Here is a 21,927-nt window from a genome sequence, read left to right on the forward strand (position 1 = left end):
TCCTTCCCGCCCGTCATCCTATCTTACAAGTTACGTGTCTGCACGCCAGCCGTCACCCCTCATTTACCATAGCTTTGGGATTTGGTTTTTGTCATGGCTGTGGGATGGAATAACAGGGCCATACAAATCCGGTCTCAGGTCCTGAGCAGGTGGACGAGGAGCATTGAGTGGGTGAGTGGCTGTGCGGCTAGCTGCCTCGCGAAGGACGAGGGAGGGCTTGGGCTTTCTGAATCGCAAACCTTGCCGTTCCAAAGAACAGGGCGAAAGAGGGAGGAGCAGTAAAATCTGGGAATTATGTTTAACTCATGAAGTTTTCGCCAACGGCATGCAACGCCAGTATATCGTTGAACTTTGACGCGGCTGTTTCGGCAGGATTATTTGTACAGAGCGCTGGCTGTGGAGTTGGCATCTTTGCTGTAATGCTGGTGTCATCGAAACACCATTGTTAATTTAAAAACTGGTCTAGACTTGAGGCGGAAGACGAGGGACAGCTCCACTCGATCTTGAACGCAATCTCCAATCGGGAGGATCAAACATGTCAAGAATCATGTTGTCTAGAACTGTTATACCGCAGCTTGTCGCTCGAAAGTCTGGTTCCGAGGCGGAAACCACTACATGGAACATCGTGCAATTCGTGCCAATTAGCAAGACGCGTCTCGAGGGCTGAATGACACGTAGGTACACTACTTCATGCCATGCTGAGCAGTGTCACTCGACATCCACTAGCATCTCAGTTCAGCACGTGCGGGATCTGTCTGTGTACAAGTAAGGTATCCAAGGGCCGCATTGAAATGCGTTAAAGTTCATGTCTTGGCTAGAAAGCGAAAGCGTTTTTTCATTACCTCCTTACCTCAGCAAGCTATTTGGTATCCCTGATGATTGCGACAGGCTCGTGAATGCCCTAGATTGTATTATTTTCCTCCCTTGGCTCAATCTGTACATGTATCAGGTGAACTCAATTCAGGATGGTTTATTCATACGCTTTTCTTTTTTGGGCAGATAACATCCATGATTATGACATCGTTCTTATCACGATATTCAGACGATTAATACGTCAATTGCTGCTATCCGGGGTTGTTGAGAGGAAAGAGCTTGAGGAGGCTTCGAGCCTATTACTCTAAACAACCAGTCTCAAAGTACACTTGACCTGTCTTACTGCTGCAGCATGAACGTTGCCGCCGTGTGCAAGCTACCTGAGTCAATGCAGGGCCCATGATTTAATGTCAGCGGACCGCTAGAAGTCCTGAAACCTTGGCATCCTGGCACCCAGCAAAGACGTTCCTTCTGAAAAAAGATTAGACGCATCAGATTTCTGCATCTATACTGGACTACGGGCGAGAAGGGGTTAGCCATGAAAATTAAGTGCCCTTTTTTAGAAGAGAGACTGACGGTGGGATGGACTGGACGGTGGCCAACCAGGATGGATGGCCTCCCTTCAAGTAGGTATTATTGCCCAGCTTGAGCCCAGCCCATTCCCTTTGCAGATACGAGACGATCAAAGGAGTAAATCAACAAATAGTCGCACAAAAGGGAAACGGCCCTTTCTTGAATCTTACGAATCAAACATACCCTTCTGCCACTATCTTACTCATATTGTCTGTGAGACTCGGAGTTCCATTGTCGGCCTCCGCAGCTTCTGCTTCATTTGGTTCAATTGTCATCTGTCAGCAATCATCCCTGCCCCCTACCTAGGTAGGTACCTACCTGAGGTACTTACGTACTGTGGTACTCCTGTCTCCGCGTGCTCTTCCCCTCCCTTTCCCCCCCACGCCAGTGGCAGTAGGCGGTCAATTCCCGGTCTCTCTTTCCTGCTGCAGCCACCAGCGCCGCGAAGGAACGCCCTCGCGAGAAAAAAAAAAGTGACCCAGCCGGAAGACGACTCTCCTCCACTTCGCCCTCGTGCCTAACACTTTTCTATCTGTCTGTCTACTCCGTACACCTGTCCCCGTCGCATCGACACTACTACGGGAGAAGCACTGAACCGAGCCACCAATTCCTTACACCTAGGCTCTGGCTGTCTGCCGTCCATAATCCTCTGAGCTTCTACCTTACCGACCAGGCCCTGTATCGACCTGCCCTGCCCACGCAGCAAAACACCTTCCCCTGGCTGGGTTACCTGTACAGCCTCACCCCGAATTCCACGAACCACCAGAAGCCATTCTGCCTATTCCGAAGAGAGAGGGGACCCCCTTTTTCGGATACATCGACCCCCTTCCCCAACACCTTTAGCGAATACTTCTTCTTGGCTATCGCGTTGTAACCAGACGGCTCGTAAAGTGCCATCTGGTCACAACCCTCGATAATCTTTCATCCTGGATCAATCACAGCAATTCGCCGCCTCTTCGTCCTTCAGCGATCGCAGGCCAGCACGTTCACATCATCGACGCCGCTCCTCTGCATCTGGCGGTCTTGCAGTCAACGTTGACGCCCCAGGCGACCGTGGCTCTTCCCAATTCTTGGGAGTCCACGGCCAGCAGCCTGGTCTTGCGCCAATTCCAGGTACGTCTTGTCCTGCATCATCCTCCCGTCCTTTTCCTCAACTCCCAGTCCGGCCCCGTTGCACACCTATTCGTACATGTCTACGTCTTCCAAGCCCCCGTATACCGACATGCCACCGATGTGAATACGGGTTGGACAACCGAATGAAGGGACCCGCTTGCTGACAGCTCGTGTTCTTTCATCGCTGCAGGCACCCCCAACACCGCAATGTCACTCTCGCGCAGTCCCTCGCCTATACCTGGAGGCGGTTGGGCCAGCCCTGGCCTGACCATCAACACCAGCGGTCGATCGAGTCCGAGTAGAGGCTTCTCAGCATCCAACGGCGCCTCTACCCCTTGGGAGAGCAAGATGAGGACCGTTGGTATGAACGGATACCCGTCCTTTTCTACCCAGAACCAAGGTTTCTTCACACGACACATGCGCCGGATATCAAGCAGCCTACCGCGGTTCAACAACCAGAGTCCATACGTCGAAAAGGAGAAGGACAAACTGGGGCGAGGATCATGGGCGGCACAGAAGGTTCCCCTCGTGGGAAGGATACGGAACATTTTCGCGCGCATGGGCAGGAAGATGAAGCTGCGCCTGCTGATCCTGCTCCTCTTCACCCTCGCGATGACCATCTTCTACAACACTCGTACGTTCCGCCTCTTGACATGAGTCTGGCTTTCTCGCTAACCATCTCGCAGCTCTCGTCTACCACTGGCGAAGACATTTTGGTGGAGGCCAAAAGTATGTCATTATCTTGGCCGCCAATATCGGAGGAGGTGTCATGGAGTGGAAGGGGGCCCGTGAATGGGCTATTGAGCGAGACAGTGTACGGAACAAGAAGAAGTACGCCAACCGATGGGGATATGATCTTGAGATCGTAGACATGAGCACCAAGAAGCGATACGCACACGAATGGCGCGAGAGCTGGGAGAAGGTCGACTTTGTGCGCTCCGCGTTCCGCAAGTATCCAAAGGCTGAATGGTATGTCGCAGCGCTCAAATTTCTCGGCGTGATTGAACTAACGATGGGTCAAGGGTTTGGTGGCTCGACTTGAATACCTACGTCATGGAACTATCTTATCCCTTACAGAACCATATCTTTAACGACATAAGCAAACACGTCTACCGCGACATCAACGAGTACAACCCTCTGAACATCAGCCATCCGTTCACCGATCCTTACCTGGACGAGGAGTCCCGAAGTCCGATTGGCGATGGGAAGGCTGAATCGGTCAACCTGATCCTCTCCCAGGACTGCTCTGGCTTCAACCTCGGTTCCTTCTTCGTAAAAAGAGGCAATTGGGCTGATCGCATGCTGGACGTCTGGTGGGATCCCGTCGCCTACGAGCAGAAGCACATGGAGTGGGAACACAAGGAGCAGGACGCTCTGGAACAGCTCTACAAAACGCAGCCCTGGATCCGCAAACACACGGCCTTCCTCCCTCAGCGCATGATCAACGCTTTCCCGCCGGGCGCTTGCTCCGAGAACGGAAACGACACTCGTATCCACTACGACCAGAAGGACCGAGACTTCGTCGTCAACATGGCCGGCTGCGAATGGGGTCGCGATTGCTGGGGTGAGATGTACAACTACCGCGAGCTCAGCTATTATCTGAACCGCAATCCGTGGGAACGCTTCAAGGAGGATCTCATTGCCGTCATCTGGGAGAAGATCACCGGCCAAAAGGTCAAGCTCTGAGACGGCTGACGATTCACCAAGACACGGCCCTGATACGTCTTTGCGCATCACCGTTGGGCCATATAATAACGGCTGGTCAACCGTGTTTCACTTCCAACGTCCTGTTTATCAATGGGAACAACCTATCTTGCATACTACACATATACGCATGCGAAGCCCGGGAGCTTGGGGAACCTGACGTCTACACCCCTCATGAGCGGTATGAAAAAACAAGAAGCAGAACCCGTCCACAGCAGCGGTTTCGCGGACCAATGGATAACATTTCGAAAACGAAGGGCGTTTATTGTTGAAGACGGTTAGGAGTATTCGGAGGAGACTTTTCTCCCAGGTTGAAATGTATAAAAATTCGGGGTCCTGTTCTTGTTTTCCGGCCCCTGAATCTTTTGTTCGTGTTACATTAGACGTTGTACGCCATGGTACTTGCAGAATAGGCGTGGAAGCATCTGAGAAGCGGAGCCGCCTGAAAGAGTTTCTGGCATCAAGAGCCTCCGCCGGCTTCTTAGGTAGCTCCATGACAGGTAGCTTGCATTCAGGTGGCGTGATGAATCTATGCCTTGTCTACCTTACCACTTGTACGTGTCTCATCTACCTATTACATAGCCGATGGTGACTCTCTTGCATGACGATCGACTGTTGTGATGAATGCTTCCTTGGGCTTGGAGATTGAATGCCAATGTGGTCTGACATTGGTGCCGGAGACACAGGTAGCCTTATCGAAGCATTGAGAACAACCAAGCTTATCAATGGTGCCCCCTGAGGAGAGTTGCCTGGGATGGGCTAGGTGGCGATGACAGGCTGTTCCTTGCACGAGAATGGGATCAACGGCCGGGATCAGGAGAGAGCAGATATTCCGCCTCTTAATGTCCTGGCCGACAATGAGCACTTTGTCCGCCATTGTTCGCCAAATCCTGTGTATAGGAGGAAGCCTGACACAAAATCGAGTGAAGGGACGATGGACGTTGACGGAGGAAGCCAGGGTGTGAAAGGGGGAGCACACTCTTGCTGAGCCAGCGCAAAGCATCGCCACCGGATTCTGGGTCTCGTGTAGTGAGATGGGAAACAGAAACACGACAAGTCGATATCATAGCTTTGGAGCGGAGCGCTTGCGCCATTTCCAGCGTGCGTTGTGAATATCATGGAGACTTTTAAGATGTGGAAACAGGGACGTGTTGATTTGGATCCAAGAGACAACAAGCATTGCGGCAGCTGCAAAGCGGCTCGTCAGCGACGTTTCCCTCCGGCACTGAAACTTTGTCGAGGGGTGTCGGGGGGGGGGGGGCGGCTAACGCGTGGCGTGGCGGTGGTGCGGTTGTCCTGGTTCCACTCCGGGAGCGACTCTTTGCCGCCGGGAGGTGATCGATCTACAAAGAATGGAAGGTTCCCGTGATTCTCCTTTCGCCTCTTATCAGGTGCCTTACCTTAAGTGGCGGCGGTCTGGTTGTCAATTTTTTTGTTGCATTGCTTTTTCTGCGGAAGAATTGCTGCTTCGGTACGTGCTTTGAATAGCCCACTCGAAAAACCGGGAACAGGAAGTAACGAACAAAAAACCCTGAAGAACAAAAGGTGACTCTGAGGAATAACACGTGTCAATCCGTCTCCATGACTGACTGTCTGACTCCTTTGCCAACTCATTGGGTTATCCGCAATCGCGCTGTCTTTTGGGTCTTGATTCGAGCAGATAGGACAGTGGCAGGAGTCAGGACTCAGCACTTATGAACACAGGGGCTCCATCCAGGCTTCTGGGGATTGAGAGAGTGGACTTTGCGAGTTCCGAATATATTGATCTGCCCGTGCCGGCTGTTCGGATGGCGACAGCTTGTTTCTTCGGGTTGATCGTCGGGTCCCCTGCTTCTAGAACCCCTGGGAATGTGGAGGGCCTCCAAAGGGACCTGGTACCCTTGACTTTGAAGCTTTGTGGTTTCTTTGCCTCGGCAATCATCCATTTTTCTACACCACGACACTGATGACATTGCCTACATGAACATTGCCTGCATGAAAACTGCGTCTGTGGCTTCGTAATTAATCCACTTTGCGATCGCGAGTCCCATGCCTACGAGAGGGAGTGCGATGTTTACTTGCGAGGCAGTGTAGCGCGTTGAGTAGATGGGGGGATATGAATGGGGATGGATATCCACCTTTTTGCAATGGAAAAAGATCTGTTTCCCACTTTGCCCGCTCTCACCGTGCCCTCTTTGTGCATGGCCCCTTTGCCGCGGGCGCACGGCACAAGGGGGGATGGGGAACGGGGAAGGGGTCGATCTTCAACGAAGCGAGTGTTTCGTCCCAACTACAGTAAGATCGCAGATTGTTTCCCCCCAAAAGCAGGAAGAAAGAAAAAAGCGGTTGAAGCACTAAGAGGGGTTCATGAGGAGAAAACGGGTATCGGCAAATAGGATTGAGTAGCATTCGTGCTACAGCACCGCATGCGTGCGTATATGTGTACATACTACATGCGTGTAAGTGTGTTTGAGAACCATGAACTCTTCTCTTTTGCGCTTTTCCCAATGTGCTGTGACGATGCGATGCAGGTGGTCTCGTCAGCGGCTAATTTGAACCCCGGCATCTCATGAAAATGGGCGTCGAGGGGTTTCTATCACGACGGTTGAGATCCGAGAGAAGAAGGAAAAGGCCTGCAGGTTATTGAAAGACCAAAAAAAGGACAAGACAGATTCAGTCGGGTTAAATGTCTCATAATATGGATCTCGGCGCCGCCGCGCGTGCCCTTTGGTCCGAGGCGGCTAGAGGCTCGAACATTCCTGAGTGAGGCTGATGTGATGGGAGTGGGATCTGTATGACTACGGTTTGCGCGAAACTCATAAAAGTTGAGTCGAGTCCGAGGCTGAGTCTCATAGATTGAATTGAGTCCGTGTGACGAGAGAGTGTTATTTGGTTTGAATAGCTCTGGGGGAAATATGCTTGTGCGCAATGTTACGTGAGTGCGCGGCCCAGTGAGTGAATGAGTAAAGTGAGTGACCAAGGTGACTGAGGTATGAGAGAGTGTGTGTGATGTATCATGATGTGTGAGTGCGGTTGGGCAAATGTTTCGATTCAGCCTGTCCACGGCCTTGTCTGCCGGCCTGTCTGTCACCCTTGTGCCCCTCCACCCAGCTCTCTCTTGTCTTGTAGATATGCCAATGTTTTCTGCAAATGTTTCAACCTCCCAAGCCCCTCGAGGGAACGTCGAACCCCACCAACCCACGAGCGACAGAGCCGATGCAGGGGCCGACGAGGTGAGGTCTCTAGCGCCCTCTCCTTTCCTGTCAGGGGGAAAAGGTTGCGTTAGTCTGAGGGAGTGACAGACAGCTGCGGGCGACTCTTGCTCTGTCAGTCTGTCAGCGACTCAGCGCAATCAGTTCACTTGAGCCTAGACTGCCGTCGTCTCTGCAGCAGCGTTCATCTGGTACCTTATCTTTGCCCCAATATGGAAAGAAAAAGATACATGGATCAGAGCTAGAGCACCCACAGAAGCAGGGGGAGCACGGTGATGTACCATGGTACCAGAAGTCTTCAGAGCCACTGAGGAAGAGAAGACTGGGAAAGAGAGCCGCCGCCGCTAAGGCGAGTGGGTGCCGCGTGCTCCAGACTGACGGGCCCCGCCGGCGCGGGAGCGAGACGATTGGACGTCCGTCCGCCCGCCCCTGGCATGGGGGGCCCGAGTTTCAGAGACGACCAACACCACACCTTCACAACCGCCCACCCACCACAACCTAACGCCCGACTCCACGTCTAGAATCTTTGACATCCAACCCGACCTTCAAACGTCTTTCCATTTGCGGTCTTGTCTGTCTTTCGTCCTCCCTTGCCCTCGCCCGTTCGTTGGCTGGCCCTGTCCCCCTGGGTAACTTCTTCTTCCCCCTAAGTTGTTTCCTTTTCACTCTCCCGTCCCATCTTAGAGCCATGCAAACCCCCTATCCTCGTGCTATACGGTACGTGAGTAAGGCAAGGCACTCATTGACGATCACCCTCTTCTTGCCTCTGCCCGTTGAATCTACATGATTGCCCCCCCGGACCCCAGTTTCTTCTTTTCAAAAAGCACGCACAAACCCACTCTGCTCGCGCTGACTGGCACCTTCGACTTGGATCTCGCCTCGGCAGAGCAGGCGACTCGCATGCTGCATGTACAACACCCACCACACATAGAGCTTCTTAGGCACGGCGAAAGAACGAAACGGGCTGGACCCTCCCCTATCATCCCGTCTTCGCTCTGTAGATCTCCCACGGGGATTCCCCTGGCAATTCTGTCAAGCCTTGGCGGGTAAACATATTGAAACAAGGACCTGTCGTTCGTTGGAAAGTGAACCCTCGAGCACACACTCGGCGCAACGCAACCACATACATGGAGACGTGGGGCAAGGGCCCCCGGGAGTTAGGCCGAGATGGCATATAGACTGAACAAGAGATGGGAGACCAGGAAGAGAAAAGAAAAAGTCTCACCATGGTTCCCAAAACCACCCATGCCCTTTGTGCGGCGTGTACGTGGCCTGGCCTCGGGTACCTAGAACTCGGTAGAACAGACGAGAGATGGAGAGATCAGATAGGTCACCTTTCATGATCCCCAAATGTTGTCCGGTGGCCGGGGTGCTCGCTCACCTTGTCACCCTCCCCACACCACCAGTCTACGACACAAGAAACCTCGAGTCGTATTTAGCTGGCTGCATTCCCCAATGTGGTTGAGGCCCATGAGTCCGTGATGTGTCGTGCTTAAACACTCAAGGCCTCTGTTCAGCCTCCTTCAGACGTTTTTTCTTCGTCTTCTCTTCTCTTCTTACAGCCCCCTCGAGGCACTCATTCTCTTCTCTCATTCTCTCTCGTCAGCCACCCAGGAGGCAGGCAACAGCCGTTTCAATCCTTTTCCGGCTGCAGTTATTGTCATCATCAGAGGTTTCACTCCTTCGTACAACCCTCTGATCCTTTTTTGGTCCCAATCCACCTTGCCTCGTCTGGTCACCTTCTTTGCCAAGCGCAACAACAAGTCCACCAGTCTCACTCCACCATCGTCAGTCGGATCTTTTGAGTAAAATCAGGGTCCAGAGCGAGCAAACCAACCACGCTGTGCGTCATTGTCCATCTCACTATCGCCGAGTCGACACGAATCTCTTGGAGTTTTTCCTCTTGCCCACCCTTTGAAGCTGAGGCCGCCGAGATACTCTCTCCTCAACACCCCACTACCAACAGCTCCCAGCCGCATCGCGTGTGTCTCTCTACCCTTGAGTTTCCACTCCTTCGGACTATTGGAAAGAAAAAACGGTCCAGATTCCTAAGAGGCATTGGACCACCCCTCTTTTCTCCCTTCCTTGAGGTCTTGCCTAGACTTGGACGACGCAACACACCACACACACACGAGAAACTTCTCTCTTACCAACCACCTACAGTGACCGGCTCACTCCAGAACATACGACGACATTCATTTTCTTCCTACTTCACTTCATTCATCTTTATTGATGACCCTTTGACTCTCCCTAATCCCTTTTTTTGATTCATATTCTTCAGACATCTTATCCTCCTTTCGTGGCTCTCATCGACCCTCATCCCAACACGCGACTACCTCATTGAGCCTGGCAGAGCCAAACCGAAAGGATACAAGTCAAACAGAGCCCCCGAAAAGGAACATTTCTCAAAAAGGTCTCAAAACCCCTCCTGTCTTCCCATCTCATCAGACAAGAAGGATCTCGATCTCGAGAGAAGTTCCTCAGCCATGCCTTCTCAGAGCATCAAGACGGTACTGGTGGGCGCCGCCGCCCTCCTCCTCTGCTGCCATACCGGGCCGGTCCAGGCGCAGCAGCAGAAGTACGTCCTCCACGACAACTACGACAGCTCAAACTTCTTCAACGAGTTCAGCTTCTTCGACCAGCCGGACCCGACCAAGGGCTCGCAAATCTACACGAGCGCCGTGACGGCCAACAACAGCGGCCTCGCGGGCTACGCCCGGGGCGGCATCTACCTCGGCGTCGACTCCAAGACCAAGGGCCAGGGACGCCAGTCGGTGAGAGTCACGTCGAACAAGGCCTTTGACACGGGCTTGTTCGTTGCTGATATCCAGCACATGCCCACTAGCAGTTGCGGTGTCTGGCCTGCCTTTTGGATGTTTGGTCCCAACTGGTAAGTTTGGCTCTTTCTCATGAGTGCTTCATGAGTACTCTATGAGCTGTGGTGACGAGATGAAATGACTTACTGACACAACTCACAGGCCCAACTCGGGTGAGATTGACATCATCGAGGGAGTCAACACCCAAGAGTCCAACGCCGTGACCCTCCACACAGGGCCAGGTTGCAGCATCACCAACGACGGCACAATCTCCTCCACGACCCTCAAGGAAAAGGACTGCAACGCCGGCAGCGCCTCGACGGGCTGCGGCCAGTCGACATCGAGCAACCAAAACTACGGCGACGGCTTCAACGCAATCGGCGGCGGCGTCTACGCCGTCAACTTCAACTCCCAGGCCATTTCGGTCTGGTTCTTCCCGCGCAGCGCCATCCCCGGCGACGTGAGCTCAGGCAACCCGGTCCCCTCATCCTGGGGCCAGCCCCTGGCCAAGTTCAACGGCGGCTCCGGGTGCGACATCCCTTCGCACTTCAAGCAGCAGAACCTCGTCTTCAACACGGCCCTGTGCGGCGACTGGGCCGGTAAGGTGTGGGAGCAGAACGCCGAGTGCACGGCGCTCGCGCCCCAGTGCTCCGACTACGTCGCAGCTAACCCGCAGGCTTTCACCGAGGCGTTTTGGCTCATCAACTCGGTCAAGGTCTACCAGGCTGACGGCGGCGCGGCAGCGGCTGCAGCTTCGGTCGCTCCCAGTGCCCCTGCTGGCGTCCCGACGGCGCTGCCCTCGGCGCCGATCCCTGGCGTCTCGGCCATTCCTGGAGCACCCGGTTACTAAACGGAGCTCCTTTTTGAAGAGCAACGAGACACGAGGTGCAGAATGGGGGATGGTAGGACTCATTTGACTCATTTGGAGTAAAACGTTATACAGGTCTAGACTTAGGCGGTGGACGCAAGTACAAAGGCGTTTGGAGGCTGGTTTCTGCCATGATCCTTTTTTTGACGACATTTACGACTCACTGTTTTCACTTCTTCATCATCTACTGGATAGATGACCCCTTTTGAAACTTTTTCTCTTTTCTTTTTCGAGGCATGAAGGGAAGACATGGCGTTATAGGGAGGAGATGGCTCCTTGGAACACGTATACCTAGCTTTCGTTTTTTTCACGTGGGTATCATCAGTCGATACCCCCGAATCAGACTACTTGAACTGTTGAGCTCTTTCTCCGTCATTCTGGAACATGACAGCTACCCTGGCCGTCGATTGAGTTCTGCATTGAGCGGGAAAACAGCGCTTGTTTCGCCAAGAAGCGCTCTACACATGATGTAGTTGAACCCCGTGCCCAAGCTCCGGAGCGTTGAGGCTGAGTCATGTCATGTCTAGAAACGATTCAATGACAAGTGAAGTAAGATGTTAGAAAGAAAAAGACTTTTCAGTGTTGTCGATCCGAACGCTGTCGTTGGAGATCTGACGGCCGTTAAAAGAAGAGGGGGAGCGGGGGGTCTCTCGACTCAGTCGTCCGTATACAGTACCGCCTGCCATCTGGAACAAGATTCACTTGACGTCCCGAGATGAGATGTCATCTAACTTTGTAAATGGTCGACAGCCAACAAGAGACGGCCATTCTTGTTCGTGTCTGCCAGGGAACAAGGCTTTCGGCAGGTGGTGCCGAAATTATTAGATTCTATCGGGAGGGTCAACGTCCGATCTCCTGGGGCGGGAGTTGCATGAAAGTGGCAGAGCCCAGTACTAAGTAGGGCCAAGACTCGAAACACGCTCACAGGATTCCGTCCACATGGGTGAGTGCAACGTCTTCGACCTTTTTGGAGGCTACCACAGCCGAGGAAAAGGGGAGGGAGTTCGGTGGAGTCAGGTGGCACGGGGGATCTCGAAGCTTGAGTCGGACGCAACTTCAACTGAAGACTGGAAACTGCTCGTCATGTCCTACCAGGTAGGCGAGGTAGGCAGCAAGTGATGGCATCCCATGTGTTGCCTCTTTCGCGGATCTGGTCATCCGAAGAAAGTAATATGGGCCAGGAGTTGGGACTAATGGCGAAGCAGTGAGGCTCATGGGGCGCCAAATGGCCAAGACGGGAACGACTCCGGGATCGCTTCTGGGCAGAATGTTGACGGGGGAAGTTTTAAGATGTTAAAGAAGTGGGAATAGAGACTCAAGAGAGTGACGGAAAAGTGGCCGTACCTTGCAGTTTGCACCAATTGGTGGTTCCATCCCACCCGTTCCCATGAGCCAACCGGTGGCAGCCGCCCCACATTGTCCAGACAGGCAGGTAGCGATGACCGGATCGGGTTTAGCTGCCATGGGTATGAGGCAGATCCACCATGATCTTCGACAGACTTCAAACTCGCAACAGCCACAAGGCCAAAACCTCCAACACACACGAGGATTGAAGAGCCTGTTCGGGACCCGGCGATTCGAATTGGTAGGATATGCGCAGGTTACAAGTTACAATGATGTAGCGGCGGCGTGTGATTGGATCGTGGCTCGCCGAGAGAACAATCGACGTTCCTCGTCGATCCGCTACTTGGCAAAGAAGCTTGTCTCCTCGATGGAGTCCATCAGGGGTCGAACCTGGCTTTGGCTGGTCTTGTTGATGCAACCGCCCAACCCTTATGTTGCAGTCAGGCTCGGATGAGACGCCCATGAGCCATCACGGGCTTGTGATGCTGGTTCGGACGACTCAGGAGCAGGGCATCTATGGGGTTGTTTTGTGACGGATGTGAGATGAGTTGCCCTGTCAGACAGACGAACAAAGAGTCGCCCGTCGAGCCACGAAGAGGTCAGAGGGAGGCCGCGGGCCCCACGGGCACAACCTTGTGTGTGTGGTTAGGATGGAGGAGACGAACACGAATAGACTGTGGTACTATAGGAAGTTTTGGTATAAGATCCTCCCGCTGCCCCGACCATCTACTGCCTCCTTCTCTTGCTCCTCTTATTATCAGCAATACATCAAACTCAATAATCAACCTTCCTCTCATTCATCACAGCAGCGCTGTTCCATTCACTCTTTGCCGGACAATATCTTCAAAACTGTAAATATTCATAGTATCAAACTACCCACGCCTTTCGACAACCTTCGAACAACATGTACTTCTCCAAGATCGCCGTTCTCTTCACCCTGGCCGCCACCGGTCTCTCCGCTCCCATTGAGGGAACCGAAAAGCGCCAGGCCAAGCTTCTTTCCGTTCAGGACTATTCTCAGTTCCAAGTCTCTGACGGCACCGGTGGCAACGCTCTTGCTGAGGTTGCCCAGAAGTTCCCCGTAAGCTGCCATTACACACTTCCACTAGCAAGACAGCAACGCTAACACCCCCGTCAGGTTGCCCAAATCAAGGCTGACCTTGCTGGAGTCAGCAAGGATGATTTAGCCATTCTCCAAGCTGCCCGTGTCGCCGCCGAGGGTGCCGAGACCGACGCCGGCGGCTTCAACGACGCCATTGCCAAGGCATCCGGAGCCGATGCCGATGCCCTGAAGGTCGGCAAGATCAAGAACAAGGTCCTCAAGCTCCAGCTCGAGGTTCTCGCTCTCCAGGTGCAGCAAGCACAGGGCGCGAGCAACCAGGCCAAGATCGATGCCGAGCAGAAGAAGCTCGACAACAACGTCAAGACCGACACGGCCTCCAAGGGCAAGACCAGCCAGAGCGTCTCGTTCAGCGCCACCTCAGCGCCCAAGGGCAAGAAGAACTAGAGTTGTGACTACTTGCCACGATAGGCATGGTTGGTGTTAGAGAGCAACTTAAGAGTCGTTTGGCGTTATCCTCGTCTTGGTCATGATTGGGGTTGGAGGACATGGGACACGAAACATTGGCGATGGGAGTTTGCGCGCTGGGGAGCCAAATTTCTGATTTAATTCGTTGACTAAATAATTCAGACGATGTTGAGAGAGAAGTGAAAATGAGAAACAATTATTGAGTTGGGTGAATTACAAAGCTATACCTTCTTTGACATCTGTATGGAAAGTCGCACTGTTTATTCCGCAAGGATAAAAGCGTATAGAAACTGTGCATGGCGCTTGTCTGCACTGTATTCAGGCTCCAGTGCGTCTCCAAACTTACCTCGCCTCACTCACCCGCTCTCACCTTTCTCTTACACTGAAACATCAGCAATCATCCAATCTCATCAACCTGTCACTTGCAAAATCCAAATTGCCATCTATACTCATTCCGGAGCAAGAATTACGCGGCCTTTGTCGAATGATAAGCATTATTTCGCTTCTCGAACAACCGTACGCACTACGGTGGCCCGTCGCCTCGCCTGATGGCGTCACCATCGAGTTTCATTCCTTTAGGAAGCCTTATTATCACGCGAGAAAATACCGAGCTTACAGTGGAAGAGTGGAAGCTGTTGGAGAAGAGATTCGGAAGATGGCGCATCATTGCGCCGACCAAACCTGCCAAAGGCGTCAGAGCCCCCGAGCCATTCGACCATGTAGAGGATACCTTCCTCTTATCTGCGGCTTTCAAGAACTACAAGAACCTCGTGGCTGAAAGATGGATCCGAGTTCATCTACTCATTCGCGCGGAGGATGGAGAACGCGGAACTGCAAGGATTTATGTCTTGCCTGACGACGTCGACAATAAGGCCATTGACCGAGACCGCACTAAGCTAAGAAGATCACGCAGAGCTCTCGTTGCCCAACTCGACTTTTCTCAAGACGCCTGGTCCGGCCAGCCCACTTCGACCCCGACTACAATCGACCATGTCTTTAGAGATGAAGAAGACCCTCATGATTCGACCTCGTTGCTCCAGATGTTCAACACCATCCCTTCCCCGGACCCGGCGCCCGACGCTATCACCAATCCATTTGAACAAGATGCCATTTACAACGTACTCGAGGGCAATCTCCCTGGTCTGAATGATACGTCGAAGCTTTATGACTACCAGCGTCGCTCAGCTGCGGTCATGATTCAGCGTGAAAGTGAACCTGGTCAGTTCCTGGATCCAAGAATTGCCAAAGCAACCGACCAAAATGGTGCCGCCTACTACTACGATACTAGCTCCGGAGCCCTCGTCAAGGAACCAAGATTTTACGATGGTGTCAGAGGCGGCATACTGGCTGAGCAGATGGGCTCTGGCAAGACCCTGATCTGTCTGGCAGTCATCTTGGCCACTCGACATTTGGCTACCCGCACTCCCGATATCTACCAAGGGAGCGACGTGCGCGTGAGGAAGAAGATTGGATCACTCGCTGACATGGCAGCCTCGAATGCCAACACCAAGGGATCTCCATGGAAGATCTTCTTCAACGTCTATGATGCGAACCAAGAGCTAGAGTACGACAAGTGCATAGCAGCAATCCGCCGCAACCCCAGCCGCTACCACATCCCCGAAGAGGCTCCCAAGCGCCTTCGGCGGCATGAAAATCCTGTTGGTAACCCGGCAAAGAAAGTCCGACACACTCATGCATCCATCGTCATCGTCCCCAACAACCTTGTTCAACAATGGATTCAGGAAATTGAAAAGCACATCGTCCAACCAGGAAACCCGGCGGGTCTCAAGGTCCTGAAGTTAACTAGCCAAAAGGAGGAAATCCCCAACTCTCAGGTGCTTGCGGCCTATGACCTCGTCCTCATTACACAGTCACGGCTTGATAGAGTATGGAGAGAAACTATGATGATGGGGTGCCCGCTGGCAGAAGTCCACTTCAAGCGCTGCATAGTCGACGAAGGTCACAAGATAGGCTACGCGAAGATAAACAACAAGAGTAATGTCCTCCTAGCCATAGACGCACTCCACGTCTCTGCTCGCTGGATTGTGACTGGAACGCCAGCCACTGGATTATTCGGTGTAGACGACCAACACTTCAACGATACCCATCTCGACAACAAAGACAATGCCGACAAGACGGCAGCCCTCGCCGAGGCAGAAAAGGGAGACCTTGAGAAGATTGGAGCGATAGCATCACTGTACCTCAATGCTCGACCTTGGTCTAATGGCGTCCACGAAACAGGAGATACGACGGCGGATTGGGCGGTGTACGTGATGCAGCCGAAGCATAGCTCCCGATCAACCGGCCGCATGGGGGTGCTGCGCGCCACGCTGAACTCTCTTATCGTCAGGCATCGACTGTCGGAGCTTAACACACTGCTTCCATCAGTCAACGAGAACGTTGTTGTATTGGAGGGTTCATACCAAGACAAGCTGGCGCTCAACATCTTCTCCATGATGATTATCTTTAACGCAGTCCAGTCCCAAAGAGTCGACATGGATTACTTCTTCCACGCCCGTCAACGCAAGGCTCTGCTTCAACTGGTTCACAACCTGAAGCAATCCAGTTTCTTTGGCGGTGTCTTCTTCGCTAAGGACGATATACTGAAGGCACTCGAAACTGCAGAGACTTTCCGCCAAGAGAAAAAGGTTCTCATCAGCGAGAAAGACGAAGCACTTCTAAAAGAGGCCGTCGAAGTGGCCCATATTGCCATTGACAACCAACTCAAAGACTTTAGCAACAAGTATAACGAGGTTCCCATCTTCATCCACGACTTTCTCCCCAATGGCGTGGGCTCTGCCTGGTCCCTCGACGACCGAGACGCCAACCCCACCTGCACCGATGCTGGTATGGTGCTTACCGCGCAGAAACTGATCGCCTCTGCCATGGGCAAGCCCACGAAGCTGAACAGCCTGCTCAACGGTCAGCTGGAGTTTGAAGGTCGCAAAGAGCAAGCCGACCAGATCATGTCTGGGGCACAGGGTGTCGCGATTGACCACCGGCCGTCAAAGTCTCCAGGGGTTCTTGCTGGCAACACGAAACTGGGAGGTGAACGGGTTCCTCGACACCTCAAGTCGACTGCCTCGAAGCCAGGCGACCCCGTGCCCGAGCTGGAGCAACTTCCAGACGACTTGAAGAAGGCGATGCTGGTTTCCACTGTGTCAGCAAAGCTCTCATATCTTATTGACGCTGTGGTCGAGCACCAGGACAAGGAGAAGATGATCATCTTCTACGAGAACGAGAATGTGGCGTGGTATCTGGCGGGTCTTCTTGAAGTAGTGAGTTTGAGCATCTCGACGACGTGTGGTTGCGAATTAACATGGCCACCCAGATTCACGTGCGTCACCTGATTTACGCCAGCAAGCTCACGTATGCCCGGAAGATGGAGTACGTGGACACTTTCAACAATGACCCCAAGATAAGGTTAGTTTTCAGCGGACTCTCATTTGTTTCGTGGATGCTAAGAAATATTAAGGGTCATTCTCATGGACTTGTCACAGGCCGCTATTGGTCTCGACATGAGGGCTGCCTCGCGAATCTACTTCATCAACCCCGTTCTGAACCCCCAGATCCAAGCCCAAGCTATTGGCAGAGCTCGACGCATTAGCCAGCAGAAACCCGTGACGGTCGAGACGCTTGTACTCCGGGATAGCATCGAAGAAGTCATCATGGAGCGCAAGAAGACCATGTCGCAGTTTGAGCACTGGAAGTGCAAGTCCATCATAGACGACCAGCCCATCTACAACTGGATCTTGAACGCCGGCATTATACCTCTTCCCACGGGCCAGAAAGATTACTTGGCACAGGCCATTTCGCTGAAGCACCCTCAGCCAATCTTTGGCAGCAAGTTTGCTGGCGTCCAGTCTTCTTTGGAAGAGAGGACTATGGCGAAGGGCACAAAGATGAAGTCGGCGATGTTCGAGGACGAGCTGGCGAATGGCACACATCTGGGCGGTCTTAAGCGCCCGCGCAGTCCCGAGCCTAATGGTAATGGAGACTTGGGAGAGGAACCTGCCAGGCCTGCGCGCCGCCTGTGCTTCTCTGCAGAGGACGAGGATATGAGTGATGGGCGGTCCCAGCCAAAGGTGCGATTTGCATAGGAATTTTCTAGATTTTAGGGCAAACTCAGCACAACAAGCGGCGTTTGTACGTGAGGTCTGGATCCCGTGCCGCAGATTTGGGTGGCTGCTTTCTGCAGCGGGTGAGGTTTGTTGAATCATGTCTGTATAGCACGCTCGAGATACCAACTACGCTGCACATGGATGCAGCAATATGAATCGTTTCTCCTATTATTGCTTGGCGATTTTTTTACGATGCGTAAACTACTTTTGGTTGGTGATACTTTAGTCAGTCATTCCTCATCGTGTCGCATAAGACCCGAGTTCAATATGGAGTTTGGTGACTACTGTTGCTAGGGAGACGTGAGGTCTTTGCGACAACATCACGGCGCACTGTTTTTGTTTCTCAGCACAGGATCATATTGTTCACAGTGTTGATGCCAAGCGAACTTCTTCAGTCCGAGAGGCGGCGGCCCATCCGAAAGGACCTATTCATAGCGATAGTGTAGACGGGCGCCGAAGTCCGAGGCCGGCCCGGGACGGAGACCAACGGGAGAGTGCATTAGCCATTGTTGTCTCTCGAGTCTCACGCTTCGTCCAAAAGTCAAGCCGGCTGTTTTATGTTTGTACAACTCTCTCGGGATGACAGCGGAACCCGGTCCACGGCAAGTCTTGGTAGTGCAGCCGGGTCGACCGAGGAACTGGGAAAGTCGGATGGGGCCAAGCGAGATAACCTCGTGGGATTTGGGACGGGGGTCAGACGTTTTTCGTGTGGTGCACGGAGGATGGGAACAGACGAGTGAACAGACTCTCGAGGCATGGCTAAGTCACGGATGAGGGGACGTGTGTAATATGAGGTTCAATGACCAACGTATGATAAACAAAAGACAGGACCGGCGCAAGAGATTGCATCGCTTGGTTTTTTTTTTTCCTCTTTCGCCCAGGCGGTTGTGGGATGCCGTATGTTGGCCATTCACATGTCATGTCCCTCTTGTTTCTTGGAAAAACGAAACCGGTATCTCCGTGGCGTGGATCTTGCGGATACGTAAGCACAACAAAGGAACCGTTAGGACGGATGACAACGGGCACGAAACGATGATGCAATGCGGAGGTCTCGGCAAGAAGGTTTCGATGGAGATCGTGGACCCATTTTGTAAGGTAAGGTGCGGTCCACGGGATGCAATATGGAAGGAAAAAAGAGGCTGGGGATGATACCTGCACTTTTGGATGACAGAGACACTGGGGAAGGAAGGGACCCAGACAAACCCCCATGTTCGAAACGATTCTGTCTCTCCACCCTGTCACTCCGTGCCTGCCCGTCGGGCACAGAAAGAAGAAAGGAAGGAAAGGAAAGAAGGAAGAAACCATGGCATGATATGACATGACGCCTTCCAAGTTCCGTGAAACTGTCTACCCTTACCCGAGCATGGCAACGGAAGGCAAGAACGGCAAGCAAGGCAAGGTAAGTACGGCTAGGGTTGAGAAAGAGGCAGAGAGAGGCGTTTCTCTGCCCATCCTGTCCGCTTCAGTTGAACCAACGATGCACATCTACCAAGAGAGCCTCCAACTTGCATCATTCTCGACAAACCGCCGCGCAATCGTGGAGACCTCTGAACAGCTTGACGCAGGCGACTTGACTCGTTTCACGATTTCCACCTCCCTACAATGGCCATTGTCGATAACGAACCAACGATGAATGGTCCTTTCAACTCCTTCGCCCCCTGTTTCCTCCCCAAATTCCAGAGGTTGGGTGGTTCGTCTGAGGTTAGCCGCTAAAAGCCCACCTCAAACTAAGACAGAAAGCAGCAGGGACGCCCGTTGAAACCGATTCTCACCACAGCAACGAGCTTATCCCGAACGAGTTACCTTGCTCCGATCTCTCGGTACTATCCATTCTCGCGTTCTTTTGCGTCGCTCCATGGTCTTTGCGAATACTGTAAGATGCCCTCGAGGCTCAGGGAATGCAATAGAACGTTATAGGGATATCCATGAATGGCAGGAACACTCAGGCACTTATCTTCACTGTATCCTTGAACCACACGAGCTATTGAGACGGGATGTGACGATCCATAACTACGGAGTACCCAGCTATGAAGCAAACCAGGCGTCACAGGCCACACGGCACGGGAATGCAGATGCGGAAGCGGCAACGGGATGCGCGTAAGACGTCCAGCCCAGATTGACGAGGCGACTTTGATGCGACCTCAACACGCGCTATGGCGCCCGGGGGTTCACGGTATCACAGGGTTCTAGTGCAAGCAAAAGCTGGAGCCTGGCAGAGCTGGATACTGGGAAAATGGAGCCCCTTGACTAGGTATTGCGCTTTCGGTGTGTCGGCCTTGGAGATGGGATTTCCAGGATAGGTGAGTTTTGTCCCACTTCAACTTCCTGGTTTTCTGTTTCTGTTCCTGGATCAGTGCTGCGGCCAAGGCACACAATGGCCGTTGTCTGTCTGAACGGCTGCAGCTTGCAGGTTCCAGCCCCGTCTGTGCCAAAGAAACCTTGCGTGGTCAGAAGAGTCCCGTCATGGCTAGCTGCATCAAGCACCCCTCCCTCATCGACTTTCCATCTGGTATACGCTGCAGGGCGAATTGGGACTGTTAGTTGGCCCCAGCCCAGCCTCCCGCCGACACGCCACTGACCGAACTGATGTGATGGTCCGGACGAAACGAGGTCAGAATGATGAGACGAGATGGTTCAGAGGGAGGATCAAGAGCTCCGCATACAGGATCTATTTGCCCGAGGCGGACGCCAGGCTCGTTCACCCTGCCTAGGTGGCCTGTCCCTGTCTTCCTCCCTCTGAGTCGACGAGCTGTCAGCCAGTGTGTTTTGGGCAGTGAGATGTGCGCAACTCTGAATGGACTGGCTGTGCAGCATCAGCATCGCACGTTGATGATACGGATATTACTGGATGTCGGCACGGTTCGTCGCAACCCCGCGAAACAGAGCCAGGGCAAGATGCTATATGCCTTGGCTTCTTCCGGGCCGCTCATTCGCCGCCTTCGGGAGTCGTCGTGGCCGGTTTCCCGCTCCGCCACTCAGGGAATGACCTGGAGCTTGAGGGAGAGCTCCAGAACATCACCAACCCTGTCGGGCTGTTAACCTTGTTTTTCCCAGGCAGCGGGTACAAGTATTCCAGGCCAGAAATGTGGGTGCTTCCATTGTATCGAGTCGAGTGCCTGGCAGCTGCGAGTCGCTGCGACCCATCGTCGATTGCCTGGAGCTCGAGGCGCGAGACAAGCTAGACGAGGGGATAGAGGGGTTAGATTACCCACATTCCAATCATTCATGCGACTAAGGCACCTCCCAGCCGCTGCAGTGCAGAATGTTGCCGCCATATTGCGTTGCTTTGCGCAGCTCTAGGAAGGGCTTTTGGGAGTGGAAGGGCCGGGAGTGCGTGAGCGCCGAGCAGGGCTCTGACTTTTTGTCTTGGGACCACGAGGTCCAGATCCCAGGCCGCAGACCGCGATTTGATGGGATATTTCGAGCGTGGGGATGGGGTTCTTGAGTTCAAATATAATGCACCCATATGCATGAAGGCTGCAATCTGGAAGGCCCTCGCCCTCTTGCTTCCCTCGTCTTCTCATCTTTCCCCTTTCCACCCTCGTTTTGTTGGTATTGACAGGTTATAGTTGTTGGCTCTTATTGTTCGGTCTCTACTCACCCTCGTCTCCCCTTTCCGGCTCATTCATCATCGCAAGTTCGCAACAGCATCCTGCTGTTGGCTGAAGCGGGTCAGCTACTGAATTGAAAACCCACCCTCGCAACAACGGCAACTGGCCAAGCTAACCCCACGTCCGGTATATTAAAATTACGGCACAACGACCTCATGAAGACCCAGGTTGCAACCCCCTTTTGTCCGTTGAAATAAAAGGTGTCGCCTCGTCGTCCAGTCCAGCTTTGGCGGCAAGATTGCGGC

General features: G+C 53.1%; 7 protein-coding genes across 7 annotated transcripts; 5 read left to right on the forward strand and 2 right to left on the reverse strand.

Moving 5' to 3' along the window:
- Window positions 1-2,706: 2,706 nt before the first annotated feature.
- BDZ83DRAFT_715442 (galactosyl transferase GMA12/MNN10 family protein) lies at window positions 2,707-4,185 on the forward strand (the record flags this gene model as incomplete). Its single annotated transcript, XM_060511747.1, has 3 exons — window positions 2,707-3,133; window positions 3,186-3,468; window positions 3,522-4,185. 3 exons carry the CDS (start codon window positions 2,707-2,709, stop codon window positions 4,183-4,185), a joined length of 1,374 nt encoding a protein of 457 aa, XP_060370822.1.
- Window positions 4,186-9,880: 5,695 nt separating this feature from the next.
- Window positions 9,881-11,060, forward strand: BDZ83DRAFT_565851 (tat pathway signal sequence; the record flags this gene model as incomplete). Its single annotated transcript, XM_060503806.1, has 2 exons — window positions 9,881-10,284; window positions 10,373-11,060. 2 exons carry the CDS (start codon window positions 9,881-9,883, stop codon window positions 11,058-11,060), a joined length of 1,092 nt encoding a protein of 363 aa, XP_060370823.1.
- Window positions 11,061-12,352: 1,292 nt separating this feature from the next.
- On the reverse strand, window positions 12,353-12,604 carry BDZ83DRAFT_600573 (uncharacterized protein). The gene has a single exon (XM_060507041.1). The coding sequence runs from the start codon at window positions 12,540-12,542 to the stop codon at window positions 12,372-12,374; it is 171 nt and encodes a 56-aa protein (XP_060370824.1). The 5' UTR covers window positions 12,543-12,604; the 3' UTR covers window positions 12,353-12,371.
- Window positions 12,605-13,326: 722 nt separating this feature from the next.
- Window positions 13,327-13,929, forward strand: BDZ83DRAFT_747093 (uncharacterized protein; the record flags this gene model as incomplete). Its single annotated transcript, XM_060513375.1, has 2 exons — window positions 13,327-13,503; window positions 13,561-13,929. The coding sequence occupies 2 exons, from the start codon at window positions 13,327-13,329 to the stop codon at window positions 13,927-13,929; spliced, it is 546 nt and encodes a 181-aa protein (XP_060370825.1).
- A 388-nt stretch (window positions 13,930-14,317) lies between these two features.
- On the forward strand, window positions 14,318-17,444 carry BDZ83DRAFT_600576 (SNF2 family N-terminal domain-containing protein). Its single transcript, XM_060507042.1, has 2 exons — window positions 14,318-17,373; window positions 17,426-17,444. Exon 1 carries the CDS (start codon window positions 14,499-14,501, stop codon window positions 17,298-17,300), a length of 2,802 nt encoding a protein of 933 aa, XP_060370826.1. The 5' UTR covers window positions 14,318-14,498; the 3' UTR covers window positions 17,301-17,373; window positions 17,426-17,444.
- On the reverse strand, window positions 17,350-18,431 carry BDZ83DRAFT_334689 (uncharacterized protein). Its single transcript, XM_060502437.1, has 2 exons — window positions 18,357-18,431; window positions 17,350-18,275 (listed from the first exon to the last, which is right to left on the reverse strand). The coding sequence occupies exon 2, from the start codon at window positions 18,168-18,170 to the stop codon at window positions 17,445-17,447; it is 726 nt and encodes a 241-aa protein (XP_060370827.1). The 5' UTR covers window positions 18,171-18,275; window positions 18,357-18,431; the 3' UTR covers window positions 17,350-17,444.
- Window positions 18,432-19,389: 958 nt separating this feature from the next.
- BDZ83DRAFT_646669 (uncharacterized protein) lies at window positions 19,390-21,253 on the forward strand (the record flags this gene model as incomplete). Its single annotated transcript, XM_060509994.1, has 4 exons — window positions 19,390-19,470; window positions 19,849-19,944; window positions 20,475-20,580; window positions 20,883-21,253. The coding sequence occupies 4 exons, from the start codon at window positions 19,390-19,392 to the stop codon at window positions 21,251-21,253; spliced, it is 654 nt and encodes a 217-aa protein (XP_060370828.1).
- Window positions 21,254-21,927: the final 674 nt, after the last annotated feature.

The sequence above is a fragment of the Colletotrichum acutatum genome (assembly GCF_030867785.1).
Source record: "Colletotrichum acutatum strain CBS 112980 chromosome Unknown BDZ83scaffold_5, whole genome shotgun sequence".
NCBI classification, from domain to species: Eukaryota; Fungi; Ascomycota; class Sordariomycetes; order Glomerellales; family Glomerellaceae; genus Colletotrichum; species Colletotrichum acutatum.

Coding starts and splice junctions, on each gene's coding strand:
- BDZ83DRAFT_600573 (XM_060507041.1), bottom strand. CDS start 12,542: ATGGCAGCTAAACCCGATCCGGTCATCGCTACCTGCCTGTCTGGACAA.
- BDZ83DRAFT_600576 (XM_060507042.1), top strand. CDS start 14,499: ATGGCGTCACCATCGAGTTTCATTCCTTTAGGAAGCCTTATTATCACG.
- BDZ83DRAFT_334689 (XM_060502437.1), bottom strand. CDS start 18,170: ATGATTCAACAAACCTCACCCGCTGCAGAAAGCAGCCACCCAAATCTG.